The sequence below is a fragment of the Mustelus asterias genome, chromosome 20, assembly GCF_964213995.1.
Source record: "Mustelus asterias chromosome 20, sMusAst1.hap1.1, whole genome shotgun sequence".
Lineage (NCBI taxonomy): Eukaryota > Metazoa > Chordata > Chondrichthyes > Carcharhiniformes > Triakidae > Mustelus > Mustelus asterias.
The window spans coordinates 47,902,607-47,919,736 of NC_135820.1; the positions used below are offsets into that span (position 1 = coordinate 47,902,607).

Consider the following 17,130-nt stretch of genomic DNA (forward strand, 5'->3'; position numbering starts at 1 on the left):
TGCGCTGGATGGCACATTGAAATCATGCATGATGAGGGCCTCAGTGGAAATGGGCAGTGGCAGGTTGTGAATCATAAATCCCCTGCCCATCAACTGGAGCAGATGAATATTCAGTCCCTCAATCATTGTTTTTCCAAATCAGCGCTGTGCGTTTTATCATATTAGTTTCAATTCAGGATGCAGCAAATTGCTGTAATTGCTGCCGTTCATAGATCTTTTTTCTTAAGAAAACACATCACATCTCAGACTAGATATTCTTGAAGTAAATTGTATATTTTATTCATGCGACTATATCAGAAACTTGAAGCAGTTATTTCTGCTTGGTTGCACTGTTGCTTTCAGTGCAGTTTTCCTGAAATTGGCCAAAGCAGCTTGTAAGATCACAAAATTTCAAGTGCAGATCTTGAGTGCTAGTTTAAAAAAACATTGTCCTCGAAGCCATCCAGCCCACAAAATTGCCTACACCCCATATCAACTTAATGAGAATGACAAGGTTACACTAATTATTTCCACTTGTGGGCCTTCAATTAGGCTTTTAAATTTACATTGGCTCCTTTGGACGCAAGTGAACTAACTTTTTAAAATATATATATTTTTAATTCACTAAGGACTCAAACACTGTATGCCAAAGTCACTAAGAAATGATTATGTAGCTTTTTGAAAATCATTTTCAATTATTTAAGATCGGGTTACTGAGGTGGTGGACCAACCAGACACTTGGATTAAAAATGTGTATTTATTGTGATGCGCTCTTGCGTCAACTTGCACTCTTAAATAGATCAATTAGTATTTTTTGAAGCAAAAACTAAAAAGAATTTAAATCTGAATCATCGATTCATGAAAGATTTAACATTGGCTGATATGCAAACGAGTTTGAGTAGAAACATGAGGAGGACAGAAAGCACTTCCTAAAATTAGTACAAATTTGGGATCACTTCATGCCATACCAGTTGCGCTCAGAGCAAAAACTCTATATTTGTGTTCACTGTTATGTTTTTAAGTCAGCTACCAAAAATAGTGCATTAGCCACCCGTGTTCTAAGCTTTGCAAAGCACAAGGTATGACTTTTATTTAGGCAGGTATTTATTTTACATTTTGCATTTAGTGGCTGAAAGCCAAATTCAAATAGATTAGCAAATCTTCATTGGCAGTGGATCACTGTACTTTAATAAGAATGGTGTACACAATGTAATGGTTAATGGGCCATTGATGTCTGCTGACTGAGTCAGTGAAATACTGCTCCGTCAAATAAACAAGTGTTACGTGAAACAGATGTGACAATTACTGGAAATACTAGACACAACATTTAACAGATACAGGCAGTCCTCAGACTTGCAAGGCAATTGGTTACCAATAACCGTGTCATAAGTTGAAACGTCGCAAGTTGGAGCCGGTTTTCCTACAGGGACAATGTTAAAAATGTGGGATTGGTTCCTGAACCAAGGCATAATAACCCATTTTCACTGAATAGTGAAAAGTTTTTGGGAACTTGCTCCAATATAATTGCCTTACAATAGTGTATTCTCCATTATATAATATGCCTACACTTTCAATAACACTTCTATACTGTATCTAAGAAGTAATTTACCCTTCCTGTTGTTATGAGGTGGAGATGCTGGCATTGGACTGGGGTGGGCACAGTAAGAAGTCTCCAACACCAAGTTAAAGTCTTAACAGGTTTATTTGAAATCACGAACTTCCAGAGCACTGCCCCTTCATCAGGTGTATTGCTTTGCCTTGCCTATCCTCCACAATGCATTCCCTCACACTTCTCCATACTTCGTCATCTGATGAAGGAGCAGTGCTCTGAAAGCTCGTGATTCCAAATAAACCTGTTGGACTTTAACCTGGTGTTGTGAGACTTCTTACTGTCTCTTCCTGTGGTTGTGGAAGGTGTAACCTAACAGTTGGTAAAGACCTAACTATTCTGTGGTGTGATGTCATAAAGTCAAAATGGGGTGTCAATTTATAAACATTTTCCTGGTCACATTCGATACATGAAATTTATTTGTTTGATTGGACATTTAGGACAATAAAAGGAAATACTCTAAAATTTAATTGCTAGCTTTAGTGATGTTAGTAGGGAACTGGTTTGGAGTAAGGAGATACACGGTGGAGATAATGGGCGGATTTCGCAGTTTTTGAGACTGTGTGGTGGCGGCGGCTCCGGCAGTCCCTTTTCCATTGACCAGAATGGTGGGATCCTGCACCAAATTCTGCACTTGGAACCCAATTAATTATGCACAGGTGGATTCCTCTCCGAAGCGCCTGGCTTCAAAAGTCCCAGCACCATATTTAAACACCAGTCCAGCACACTCATATCATTCTCTCTAGCCCATCTTTCTTCACCAGACTGTGCAGGATGTCAGCAACCCAGTGGAAAAAGGCTAGCAGCCCCAAGAAGAAGTCTTTTTCTTAATTCAACCACCTTTCCACTGATCCCATCACCTATGAGGTGCCCATGTCCCACTTGGACCTCTACCCACCATGTCTTTTTGCATCCCCTTCTGTAAACTATGTGATATCCCTTTGAATATGTGTTTGTGATCTTTTCATGTCGTCTTATCAGGGTCCAGTTTTCCTCCCCTTGGTCTTTCCTCTGTTTTCCATTGTCAACTTCTTCATCCATCTCCTTGCTCACTGCCTGCCATCATGAGCCTTTGCCCGTCCTCCCTGTCCGTGCCCCCCCCTGTCTTCATCAAGCCATCCCACCCTGCCCCACATCTCACCCCCAGTCAAACTTTAGGTCTTTGTTACAGTGGCTGTATGAGTCTCACAACACAATGCTGTCCAGACAGACACTGGTGTGTGGCATCAGGGGGAAGGAGACCCCTGTCCTCCCCAACCCAGAGATGATGTCACAGGAGGAACCATGAGCCCAGCAACACAGAGCTGTCCATTAAGACCAGTTTTACATGGAGATGGAGGGCAGGAACTAGTCTGCTCTGGCAGAGTGGTCTACAGGACATCAGGAACAGTGCAGCACTATGGGAGGTCGGCTTTGTTACAATCACCTCAAAGTCTCTTGTAAACAGAGGACTGTCTTGTGCACCCCACTCTTTAACAATTGGGCTTTAGACTGATTTAGCTTCCTGCTGACATGAAGCAAGGTTGGAAGGCATGATGGGATGCTAGCAGGCAGCTATTTTAATGAGCACCAGCCAGTAGGAAGACCGACCTTCCATTAACCGGAGAATTGTGATGTTATTTTACATCAACAGCTTTTTGGCTCTCGCCAGATTCTTCACTCCTGTCCACCACCAAACCTGCCATCGGGGGGACGGAAAAGTTCTGTCCAATGGATATGTATTAAATTAGCAGAATGTAAATAGTGGTGCCCTAGTGACTAGTACTGGGATCACGGCTCTTCACGATATTGATAAAAGATTCAAGTGAAACATTAGAGAAGATTATATCCATGTTTGCTGATGGCACCTTGTTGGTTGGCCCGGTAAATCATGTAGATGGATAGAGAAAGTAGACCGAGTGAGCAAATGGGAAAAAAAGTGGCGGATTGAGTTCACTGTGAGGACATCCACTTTGAACCTGAGAAAGACTTATCAGGGTATTTTCTAAATGGCAAGAAGCAAGGAAATATGAAGGTGAGAGAGAGACTCAAGGTACAGGAATCATTAAAAGCTAGTGAGCAGGTACAAAAATTAATTTAAAAAGCTAATGAAATGTTGGCTGGAATACAAATGGTGGAAGTTATGTTACAGTAAAATAAAACTCACGTCAGATCAATCTGGAGTGCATTGCCTGAAAGGTTGGTGGAAGTAACATTCAGTAGCAGCATTCAGAAAGACATTAGTCTATACTTTAAAAGGAAAACATTGCAATACAATGGGGAAAGAACAGGGGCCGAGAACTAATTGCTAGCTTTTTCAGCTAGCTAGCAGATGCACCAGATCTCCAGAAGGATATATTGGTCTTAGCATGGGTGCAATATAGATTCACCAGAATGTTACCTGCGCAAAAAAGACTAGAGTCAGGATATGCGAACAGGTTGGATAGCCTTGGATTCCTTTGAGTACAGGTGACCAAGCGATGATCTAATGGAAGTACTGAAGATTATTAAAGGGCTTGATAGAGTAGATGGAAACTATTTCTTGTGGTAGGGAGTCCAGAACAAGGGGGCAGACCTACAATTTGTTCAGGGACATCATCAATGAGCACTTCTTCATACAGAAGGCAAGAAAATCTGAAATTACTTGCTCCCAGAAGTCTGTTGAGGCTCGGTCAATTGAAAATTTCAAAACTGAGATTTATAGATTTAATTTAGGTCAGCATAATGAAATCAAGATGGGTTAAGATACACAACAGCCACAATGTCACTGACTGGTTCTACAAGCTTGTGGTGCTAAATACCTACTCCTCCTATTTCTTATTGTTTTATGATTTAATTGCATTCCTATGTTTATGAAAATGTGCAAAAGAAATACTAATGGATAACTGTAAACCACCAACAACTAATTAACTAGTGGAATAATTTTCAAAATGATTTTAATAGAATCATACACAAGGAGGCCATTTGGCCAATCAAGCTGCACCGACAACAATCCAACCCAGGCCCTATCCTCCTAACCCCATGTATTTACCCTGCTACTGCTCCTGATACTAAGGGGAAATTTAGCATAGCCAATCATTCTAACCTGCACATCTTTGGACTGTGAAAGGAAGCCAGAGCACCCGGAGGAAACCCACCTGAACATGGGGAGAATGTGCAAACTCCACACAGACCCGAGCCCGGATTTGAACCCAAGTCCCTGGAGCTGTGAGGCAATAGTGCTAACCACTGTGCTGTCCTTTGTATCAGTTTCTCAGTCAACCTCCCAAAACCCTCTAAGATTACATTTAAAATATACTAAGTACAAGGTTAAATAATCTGAAGTAAATCACTGAATCTCTCCAATGTTTCCGCACAGACTCAGAGAGCAGGATTTTCCAGCCATGCTCACCCCAATGCCGGAAAATCCCACCCGAGGTCAATGGAACTTTGCACGATCAGTGTCCCACTTGCTAAGATTCCCGTGGTGGGCAGTACTGGAAAATTCCACCCAGAGAATTGAATTTAACTCCATTTCCATAGTTCTTATTCTTTACCTGCTCATTTTCTCATAATACTTTGGGCTCTGCACATCAGATTTATTGCTTTATGTACGACACCATTTTTAACTATTTCCCTGGGTGGGTGTCGCATTGCTGCTCCAGTCCAAAATATATATATATTTTTCCCCCATAATTACCTCCTGTTGTTTTTGAGCTGCCCTACCTTGTCCTATGCTATGTTTTTTCCACCTTGCCCTTCCCACCATATCATGATTAGTGTCAGTTCGAAATCAAATGAATTTGCTTTTTAAAATATTTTGGCCTGCTGAATGGTATTTCTTAATAGTTTTGATACTTTTCTGTGACGATAATGTGGGAACAGTTTCATGTTACTCGTCGTAGAATGGAAGGAACTTGAAGACGTTTACATTGCTATAGGTTTTGTTGACTGCGTATCATTGTGCTAAAAGGAATCAAAGTGAATTTGAGCAGTAAGTAAATTTTCCGATTCATATTTGTTAGCGTCAAATTTTGATTTCCGGCTTAATATTGTTGCAGTGGATATTTGCCTGAGCATAAAATTATAATTTCTCAAGGCTCATTAGGCACTTCCAGTACATGATCCTTAATCAGTTCCCTATTCAAAGCATTGATTGCATTAACCCCGAATAAATATATTTGTTACGGGGGAAGGTGCCAAAGTACACACTGGACTGTAATCTGGCTTGGTAGAATGGCCAAGTGGCAATTTACATTCGCCACCATTCAATTTATTTAAAACATGTTTCATTCATAAATTACAATACCATTTCAAGCAATGAAATACAATTTGTATTTTCAATTGATTTAGGTATTGAGGAATATTTTATCCAGAGCCAACCCCGACATTGATCCAGGCCGCTATTGATGCTATATTACTCCAGTCTCTCCTTCCCTGAATCCCAGGCCCAGTTTGCCTTCAACATTAAACTCCTTCCCGATTCCGAATATGTTGATACTGTCTTCAGGGTAGGTGCGCTTGAAGGAAAATGACTTCACCCATAAATGCTACATCCTACAATATTCCCCTGGGCCAATCTTCTACCCTGCTCCCAAATAGCAATGATGTGGAGATGCCGGCGTTGGACTGGGGTAAACACAGTAAGAAGTCTCACAACACCGGTGTTGTGAGACTTCTTACTGTGTTTACCCCAAACAGCAATCCAGAGGGAAAACGGATGTCAATCCTCTGCTTCCATTGTGCTCCTGAAGAAGTATGCCTAAACTTCCTCAAAACTTTGGGTGGGATTTTCCGCCACCCTCTCCCCCTTGCCTCCCCGAGGCAGATTGCCATTGGCCACTGGCAAGATCTTCCAGTCCCACCGATAGCTATGACGTTTGGCGTGGCTTGCCTTCCTGATGCCAGGGAACCCACCACAGGCAGCTGCCTTCGGCAGAACTGGAAGATCCCACTGGCGCGAAGGGCTGGAAAAGCCCACTTTTACAGGTGTCTGCATCTGACTGGTTCTGGAGCTTAGTTTCAATTTCATTCATGTGTCAGAGCCATTGGCATGAATTTGAGCCAGGGTTATTAATGAGCCTGTTGTGAGTGGACAGACAATCTGGGATCAGCTGGTGTAGGATGGGTTGCTGCCGGGAGACGTGTCTGTGCAGTCAGAACAGCGACGGCCACACCCCCTTCAGCCCTGGTACCTCACCTCAGGAGTAAAACACAAGGCTGACAATGTGATGGGAGTAACCACACGTTTATCCTCTGTCCCTCTCCCCACTGCAAAGCCTTCACATCGTCTCTATTTAATTCCTCGTGACTGCAACCTCCCTTACGGTAACTTTACTTGACTCAGTCATGTTGACAATCTGCAGTTCCAGAGTTGCAGTTTCAGGAATACTTTGTCCTACTGGGAATGAGCGATGGGCTACAGGCGTGTGTGACACATAGCTAAGAATAACTAAACTGTTTCCCATTGGGCAGTCGGCGAAGAAATGAGATAAGGTGAACAGCACATCATTGCGAAATGTGTAAACATCAACGTCTTGGGAACCTTGCAAATTTGAAATCGAATCATTAGTTTTCAACTCCGAGTAAAGCTTCAGACGTAGGCAGGATTCCCAAAACTGCAATCTGGTGACTTTACTTTGAACGTTGCCCTCTGGTAGAACCATAACCATAGTAAATGTAAGTAAATGCAACATTTATCAGCAATCAATTCAGCTGAACAAATGTTGGTGTGCTGTGGAATTGTTTGTCTCATTGAAGTCCAAAGATGTGCAGGTTAGGTTGATTGGCCATGCTAAATTGCCCCTTAGTGTCGGGGGGGGGCTAGCAGGATAAATAAGTGGGATTACAGACATAGTGCCTGGGTGGAATTGTTGTTGGTGCAGGCTCAAAGGGCTGAATGGCCTCCTTTTGCACTGTAGGGATTCTATGATTCTATGAGGTGTGCTGTGTTACTGAAAAAGTTTGGAACCTCTTCCTTTGGATACTACCCTCAAGAATTGCTGCAACAGAACCCTCAGGCTCAGATGATTGCCCTTCAATAGCCATCTTCCTTTACCCCAGTGAAGAATATTCCTCCTCAGTTGCTAGATCTGTTCTAAATCAATCCCATTTAGCCCAGTATCAGGCAATATGATGGAGGCATTCTCAGTGTGAAGATGGGGCTATATCTCATAGGACTGTAGTTGCTCTGGCTATGAACAGATGCATCTGTGACAGCTAACTTAATAAGGACGGACTGAAGTAGGTTTTCCCCTGGTTTTGGTTCACTCAGCAGTTGGAAGCTTAGTCTGACAGCTGTGGCCTTGAGGTGAGTGCTACTGAGGTAACCTTGGTGATGGGCATTCAGGTCCCCTCACCCAGAGTACATTCTGTACTCTTGCTACCCTCAATGCTTCTTCCAACTAATATTCAATGTGAAGGAGCACTGATTCATCAGCTGAGGGAGGAGGTAGGTGATAATCAGCGGGTTTCCTTTCCCAGTTTGACCTAGTACTGCGTCCATAACCGTGTTGAGGACACCTAAAGCCATTCCCTCCCAACTATATTCCACTGTGCTGCCACGTCTGCCTGCACGTACTTAGGGATGATGATGGGACGTGGCTGAAAGGTATGCTTCTGCAAATATTGTTTCCCAGGCTGTTGGTGATGGGCCAATAGGTCAGCTCTTCCAATTTTAGCACAGCCCCAGATGAAAATGAGGAGCACTTTGAACAGTGGTTAGCGCTGCTGCCTCTCAGCGCCAGGGACCCAGGTTCAATTCCGGTCGTGGGTGACTATCTGTGTGGAATTTGCATCTTTTTTCCCTGTCTGTGTTCGTTTGCTTCGGGTGCTCCAGTTTCCTCCCGCAGCCCAAAGATTGTGTAAGGTGGATTGGCCATACTAAATTGCCCCTTAGTGTCCAAAGATGTGCAGGTTAGGTGAATAACCCATGGTAAATGCACAGGGTTACGGAGATAGGGCAGGGGTGTGGGCCTGGGTAAGATGCTCTCTCAGAGAGTCAGTGCAGACTCAATGGGCTGAATGGCCTCCTTCTGCACCATTGGGATTCAATGGATCTATGATTGACTGAGTTGCATGTGCTTTTGTCATGTCTGATGCTTGAGATAGTGCCACATGATTCATCTGGTGTTATCACCATTTTTAGAGTGATTTGATACAACAGAGTGGCTTCCTAGGCCATTTCAAGGGTCAGTATTTCTGTGGGTCACATGTAGATCAGGCTGGATAAGGAAGGTAAATTTCCTTTCCTAAAGAACATTCATGAACCAGGTAGATTTTTACAACAATCTAGTAATTTCGTGGTCACTGGTATTGGTTCTGGCTTTTTTTCTCCAAGATTATTGACATTCCACCAGCTGCCGTGGTGGGATTTGAACTCATGTCTCCCGATTATTACTCAAGGCCTCTCAATTGCTAGGGCTTCTTGTGGAACAGTTTAAATATTTTACATTTAGTAAGGATGCCATGAGCAGTTGTCTGCTACCCCCGTTTTACGATATAGCTTACTTGCAAGGAAACGAGGTGGGACAGCCATATGTTGTACATTTAAAAAAATAAAAAGCACAAGTCACTTGGAGGTGCAAGGCCAGACCCATTTCCACCTCCAGAAAGACTTGATGCCCCCTATCCATGAGGACCAGCAGGACATCCTGGGGTTGTGGCTCTTCCCTGCACGTGCTGAATTATTAGTGCTTGCCCGCATTATTCCCAGGAGAGGAGGATCAGGCTTTCTTTCCCATTACAACTCCTACTGTTTATGCTTTTTGCTGTATAATTTGGTTCATCCTTGCTGACACTTCTTCTGAGTCATGAGATTTTTAAGCATGTATATCTTAGTAAATCTGCTTCCTTTGCTTCTTGGCCCTGAAATCTGCATGCTGCGAAATTGACAATAACTTTTATGCATCAAGTTGTCTTCAAGTTATGCAACTTTCTCCCGACCACTCGCTGGACTTTTAGTCACGGGGACACCTTGTTCATTCTTTCAGTCATATTTGGTCCAGTTTTAACACTAACCAATCTGACAGAAATGGGGCGGGTGGTTAAATAGCGGGCAGGGCACGTGCTGCTGTGTCCCAACATGCTGCGGCTCACAGCCATCTTAACTAGGCAGTTTATGGAGTTGGCCAATTGGTGCATAGACACTTGCCTCCTCAATAGCAATACAATGGAGCCCCATGACACCATTCAGACCCCCAAAATCGTTTCAACTCTGGGTGCGATTTTCCGGCCTTTCTCGCCCCAAGTCTGGAAAATCCCACCCGAGGTCAACGGAATTTTGTATGGCCCTGTCCTGCCCGCTACGATTCCCGTGGTGAGCGGGACGGGAAAATTCCACCCAGAATTGTGGAAGCCCTGGCCAGTGCCCAACTCATCAATAAAACCTCACAGGAATGGTTTGCCAGAGCAACTGACGCAGAATTTAAAGGTGCACTTGGATGTAAACAATTGGATTTGCAGGATCTATGTGCCAGTTGAACTGCCGAGAGTTTTGAGCTTCCAGATGGCTTCATTTTCATTTTTTTCCCTTATTATCATAATTAGGCTTCATCTGCTTAACATTTTACCAGTTTCATTTGAATACAGGAACACTTGGAAGAAGAGAAGCAATGAGTTTTAATAGGTCTCGAGAGGTCCACTGTTTGGGCACAAGTAGTGAACAGGATGACAAAATCCCACTGTGATGGAATGGGCAGCGCATCAATCATATTAAAATGAAGGCCAGGCATTAAATGTTTCCCACTTAAACTGTCTGTCCCATTCACAGCAAATTAAATTTGGGGCAATAGGATTGCTCTTTCTTTCCTCCTTTGCATATTTGGGATCTACGTTCATCCCTACAAATCTGCTCATAATTTCTTTAATAAAGCTTGCTGGCGTCTCCAGCATCTGATGGCTAATGCAGGATTTTCACAATTAGATTATTGAACTTTTTGATGATTGTGCCATTTAAGTGGCTTGTTGCATGCTTGCAAATTGTTAAATGATCATGATTATTGGTGCATCTCTACTTTCTCATTACCGCTAATGAAATAACATTCTTGCAAAGTGTGCATTCATTTGTTCTGCATCCCTGTGCTTTGTCTGCGAATTATAGTGGAAAAATGGGCATTTCTCCCACTTTGTTGAGGCAAATGTGGCAGGCAATCTTAAGCATGCTGGTTAAGTAAAAAGAGGATGGAAATTGACCCCCAAAAATTGGTGGGTTGGGATTAGACGAAACAATAAAACTTTTATAATCTCAAACTTGACCACAGCACGCCCACTTCCAGGTGTAATGGGGTCAGGGGCAAGACTTTCCCTGCAGGCTTCTGAACCCTGCCCTCAGGTTCGAATGCACGTCAGAAGCCCCCACTGTAGGCAGAATTTAATGCCCTATTTATCTGTCGCTAGCAACCCCATCCCTTTTCCCCCACATCCTGCCCACACTCACCTCTCCAAGGCAATCCACCCTGAAGTGCAGTGCTGGCAATGGCCATCATTCACAGTGGCACATCCGATATTGGATAGCTGCGGGTCTCTGACTGGCCAACCACTCTCAGGGGCCAGAATTTCTGCCCTGCTTGGGGCTTAAGTCAACAGGAGGTCGGTTGCCGCGCAGGTAAGTGCCTGAGTGTTTTTGAATAGTTGGGCATTTTGGGGGAAAAACGACGCAGCAGTTTTCCAGCCAGTGAGCAGGCCATCATCACCAGCATTAAATTCTGCCCTCAATGGTCAAACAGTTAGTCAATGTGATTTCCCTGGAATGACCAATTAATGACTGGGGATGGGGGGGCGGGGTGGAACTTACCATCCAATTAAGGACAGTCAACTCCTGAAACTGGAGGGCTGACCAGAGGCCTTGCAGCTTGAAATAAGCAGCAGGCTGTGATGCCAGCTAACTGGTGTAAAGGGTGCTTCAAAATGGACGTGCCAAGCTTTTTAACCTGAAAGTGGCTTATGTGGGGCAGGTCACAGAATCACAGAATTGTTATGGCACAGAAGGAGGCCATTTAATGGGAGGCACGGTGGCACAGTGGTTAGCGCTGCTGCCTCACAGCATCAGGGACCCAGGTTCAATTCCAGACTCGGGTCACTGTCTGTGTGGAGTTTGCACGTCCTCCCCGTGTTTGCGTGGATTTCCTCTGGGTGCACTGGTTTCTTCCCACCGTCCAAAGATGTGCGGGTTAGGTGGATTGGCCGTGCTAAATTGACCCTAGTGTCAGTGGGATTAGCAGGGTAAATGTGTGGGGTTACGGGAATAGGGTCTGGGTGGGATTGTGGTCGGTACAGACTCGATGGGTCGAATGGCCTCCTTCTATACTGCAGGGATTCTATGATTTGGTGCATCATGTATTCACTGACTCTCCAAACAAGCATCATCACTTAGTGCCATTCCCCTGCCTTCTTCTCATCTCCCTGCACATTTTAATTCATGGTTCCACAGAAACTCTGTTTAAAGCCAAGGCCATTGTGTTCTGCAGGATTATGACCTGAGCCAACTTCAGCAGCCAGACTCACTCGATCCTGGATTAGTAAAAGCTCCTGGGATCAGGCGAGTTGATGAGCGACCTATCGGCGCTGAGCCACAGTATCCACTGCGCCCAACAGTTCCTCATCCTGGAGATATCGGAGACTTCATTAATGAGGTAATGACTGGGGCTGAAGGGATCAAGGGATATGGGGGGAAGGGGGGATCAGGATATTGAATTCGATGATCAGCCATGATCAAAATGAATGGCGGAGCAGGCTCAAAGGGCCGAATGGTCTCCTCCTGCTCCTAGTTTCTGTGTTTCTAAATATCAGGATGATGTCTATTACCTTGAACAACAGTGCATTATCATTTAACTTAGATTGTACATTTTGTCACTATTATCAGTGAAAAGCCCAAATCTGTTAGCTCTGTATCTTTTGAGTTGTTGGATTATTCTATCCTTTTCCAGTGGAGACATTTATGTTAAATTGATATTGCCTGAATTGTAAGCTTGAATGAAAGGATAGTGCAATTTTTTCCATCTGAGTCCATAAGATATTACAGATGGTTGCCACACCAATTCACTTTACATCAGAGTTAGAATAATAATTTGTGATTACTACGACAGCTCTGTAGCTGAAGAATTTAAGTGCAGTTTACCAGCAGAAAGTCATGAGGTGGGGTTCCAAAGCAGTTTATCAATCGAGTTCAGACTGTATTTGGATCAGTTTTATCTGCACTTTGGCAGTCTGCTGCATGAAGTTTAGAATTTCCCATCCTTTCGAAAAAAAAGTAATGGAAATCTAACATCCAATGTCCCTTATTTCTGGTGAGCATGGAGCACAATCCAGGTTACCCTACCTCTTGCGTGAAGTACAGAATACAGTAAGAGAAGGAACTTGAACTTTTGAACTTTGAAAATATTGAATAAACAAAGACAAAGTCTTAGACTCTTTGAAATAACCAGAACTTGGTATTGTTACAACTAGTCCAAATTCCTTCATGGATCCTTGGACAATATTGTTTTGGGACATGGATGCCACTGGCTGGCTGGGCATAATTTGCCCATTACCTAATTGCCCTTGAGGGGGGCAGTTAAGCATCAACCACATTGCTGTGGATCTGTCACATGTAGGCCAGACCAGGAAAGGATGGCAGATTTTCTTCCCTAAAGGACATCAGTGAACCAGATGGATATTTTACAACAACCAGCATTGGTTCCATGGTTATCATTTAATTCCAGATTTTTTTATTGAATTCAAATTTCACCATCTGCAGTGGTGGGATTTGAACCTGAGGTCCCAGAGCATTGCCCTGGCTCCCTGGATCACTAGCCTGGTGACAGTACCACTATGCCACCACCTCCACCACGATACCTCTACTGTAAATCATCCTAAACTATTTACTGAAGAAGAAGCTGTGCCCAGGATTTTGCAATGTTATGGCCCTAAAAATGACCTGTTTTATATTGTTAAACCTTTTGAAATTATATTCTGTCTTCACTACAAGTTGTATGATCTACAAATCTTTAAAGATTTTTAAAAATATCTTCACAGGGTCTCAGAGCAGCGGACAACGACCCAACAGCCCCACCCTACGATTCCCTCCTGGTTTTTGATTATGAAGGAAGCGGTTCAACTGCAGGATCGGTCAGCTCCCTGAACTCATCCAGCTCTGGTGACCACGATTATGATTATCTTAATGACTGGGGACCTCGATTCAAGAAGTTAGCGGACATGTACGGCGGTGGAGAAGATGACTAACAGTGTATTAGAAGTGAAGGAACTGTACAAAGGAGGCATCTTTTTCATTAATATTCCCTGCTGACCATAATATTTTAGTGGTGTGTTAGTATTTTTTTATTTTAGAACCTGAGCTGTTAGCATGAATGCTTGTTGTCTTTTTATGCATATTTTTGGTCAGTCAGCAGGAATATCGCTCAACAATTGCTTTACAACTAAAGAGGAAAGGCGCTCTTTATTAACTTGAATTTCTTAGTACAGAAGCACTGTTTTTAAAGTGCCTTTTTGGTACATTTTATCAGATTCCCTCAATCTCAGGAGCGATTCAAATTCAACCATCTATTGATCCCTGGTCCAGTACTGGCTAAGAAGAGAAAATGAACGAACCGGTTTATTTCCACTCTGGTGAATGGACAAACTTTCCTTTTTTGCCTTTTAAACTATTGGTGTAAGATACATTTAAAAAAATGAACTGTACAGAAACACGTGTATTAACAGCCATGTTTAAAACTGAGCAGGTGGGTGGCTAATCACATTGTATATGTTGTATAGAGCTTAACATTGAAAGTCTAATTGTCAAGCAGTGTAAAAAAAAATAATGGCAGGAAAAGACATTCTGAAGGGACTGGTTAGTCTTCATTAGTATTAAGGTAATTTTCTTTTACAATCTGAAGTCGAACGGACATCGGATTAAGGTAACTTAATTTTTTTTTTCAAAAGCATTGTTCCCCTTTGGTTTCTTACTGTAGCGTGTACAAAAATGTCGCACAGCTTAAAGCAGACCCCATCTAGTTAATGTTATATGTATAATTGGAGCTTCCTTCTTTTCCTTTTTGCATGTTTTTTTTTATATTGACAGCATAGAAGCTCGCATGGCTGTGGTCGTTTCGAAGAACGATTTCTTCTTGTGTTGTTGGTTCACATTTCAACACAATCATTGCACAGTTAGAGGAAACTTTTTTTGTAATGGTCAACAGCACAAATATTTTGTATCGTTGTTTGTACCATTTTGTACCAAAAAAAAGGGAAGGTAGTCAAAGTTTTGAATGCGTGTTTCTAGTGCCACTGCAGTTATGGTTAAACTGAGTAACAGCTTTTGCAAATTTATTGTGTACCAGAGCGGAATTGGTGCATTTGCTCCTGGCCCCTCAGTGTTATAAATAAAGTTCCCCTTTTAAAACACTGCTTTGTTCTCAGTTCCTTTCAATGGTGGGCTATTTTTAGGAAACATTAATATCATATCTAATGATCATTCATTTGAAACATTGTGGGCTTCTTTCAATGGTTCGAATGCTGAGAAGATTCTGTCTATTGTGTGTGGGTATATGAAAACTGTAATACGCACTCAATAATTTTGAACAATGGGACTTTCATCTGAATTCTTTTCAAAATGTTGCTGTCAGGCAATGTTGTGGCTATCCGTGTGTGCAGATAGCAGCATGACATGGTATTTCAAGCAGATTCATCAATATAAATTACAACCTCTTAAAGCATTTTGGTGCTTAAATGTACCAGTGGAAAATCCTAATGAGAAAGCTGATTGATTTGATCTTAGCTTTGTGTTAAAGAGTAGCTCTAGTTTTAAAAGAAAACTGATGTTTTGATTCCTCATTAAAGACAATTATGTTACAATTATAAGGTTGATAAGATTGTTATGTTTTAGGACAGTGAGGTTGTGAATGTGATCTGTTCTGCAGTCTACCTGATGGCAAATCTGAGTGGTTTGATTGTTAGCGATGAAAGGAGAACTAGATTATTCTCCTGGGGAGAGAGTGCAAGGTGTTTTACACTTGGGGACAATGGCAGCAGCCCGTGTAGTAACAGTGAATGGTCTCCAAAGTTCCACAAAAGTGTTGAGAATGTCCAGTTGCAAACAGTTGTATGTTAAACTGTCCACATACTTACAAGAAAAAAAGAAAGTTAGAGTCTAAAGGATAGCTAATCAGCAATTCTACTTGGATACGAGGCCCATGTGGTTCACATTGCCATGGTGAGAAAGCAAGGATCTAAGATATCCCTGAAAACTCAAAGAAAAGGTTAGTCTGCCAGGATCTGGGAGAGACTGAGAGCAGCTGGAGGCTGGAAGTCTCTATGGTTCACTGTACCGGCATGTGGGTGGAAGCTTGCATTTGGATTGGAAAGACCAAATTTGTGAGGAGTAAAACAAGGCTGGAAGATTTGTCCAGTTTGCACGAGGGGAAGAATCACCAGGAGCAAGAAACAGTGAAAGACAGTTCCGAGATTTGAGATTATCAGGCTGAGAAAAGATAAGAGCAGAAGTAACCCCTCATGAGCCAAGAATTGCTTTTAACTGGTTCTGTGAAAATTTAAAGTTTATTTATTAGTGTCACAAATAGACTTACATTAACATTGCAATGCAGTAACTGTGAAAATCCCCTAGTGGCCACTCTCTGGTACCTGTTCAGGTACACTGTGGGAGAATTTAGCATGGCCAGTGCACATAACCAGCACGTCTTTCAGACTGCGGGAAGAAATCAGAGCACCCGGAGGAAACCCATGCAGTCACGGGAAGAACTTGTAAACTCCTCATAGACAGTTGCCCAAGCTGCGAATTGAACCCCGGTCCCTGGCGCTGTGAGGCTGCAGTGCTCACCATTGTGCCACCGTGCCACATGTTGACATAAAGGACGGTATAAATATATCCATGAAGTGTGATTCTTCCGCTGTGCTGAAAGTAAAAAAGGAAAGTTCTGTCCTGTGGTTTAAAGTATAAGTTGCCTAAAAGATGGTGTTTAGTAAAGAGTGCTTTTAGCCTTTTGTTACAGTAAAAAAAAAATCTGTAAACATGAAAACTTGTTGTGTTATCCTTTCTGCTATTAACCGGAAATTCAAATTTATGTTTAAAGTTATCGGTCTCTATAGAGATCATTACACTTATCCATGTGCTTGTTTCTTTTGCATATAACATGCGTCTGAACAGACTTTGATCAGGTAACATCAATTCCAGGTGAGCTGTAGCAGGGATCAAAAGGAGTGCAGAGCTTCTCTGGAGTTAACCTAACAGCAAAATTCAATTGTGGCTTTATCACAACAAAGATACTGGATGATACATAGAGATAAGTAAACAGGCTTAGGATAAGGATGGAATGATTAGCTGGTTGTGATCTCTGTGAAGACCAATAACCTCTAATGGGATATCTGAATTCCCAGCAATTAATTGAAAGGATCACATGACAAGAATGTAACAAACAAACTAAAAGCAACTTTGACTAAACACCATGTAGTAAATTACAGGAAAGATATTCCCCCTTTTAACTTATGACATGCCCAAAAATCCCACGCCACAGTTATACTTTACACACTCTCCGCAGAATAATAATTGTCACAAGAACCAAGCTAACATTACTTACATCTTCCAGCGGGTT

General features: G+C 42.5%; 1 protein-coding gene across 1 annotated transcript in view; it reads left to right on the forward strand.

Annotated features, from left to right (window-relative positions):
* The window catches only part of LOC144508504 (cadherin-4-like), a 650,983-nt gene extending 634,430 nt beyond the window's left edge, over window positions 1–16,553 (forward strand). The window contains exons 15-16 of the mRNA XM_078236483.1: window positions 12,013–12,177; window positions 13,559–16,553. Of these exons, the coding sequence (XP_078092609.1) occupies window positions 12,013–12,177; window positions 13,559–13,765 (372 nt within the window). The 3' untranslated portion in view covers window positions 13,766–16,553. The remainder of the gene's footprint in view (window positions 1–12,012; window positions 12,178–13,558) is intronic.
* Window positions 16,554–17,130: the final 577 nt, after the last annotated feature.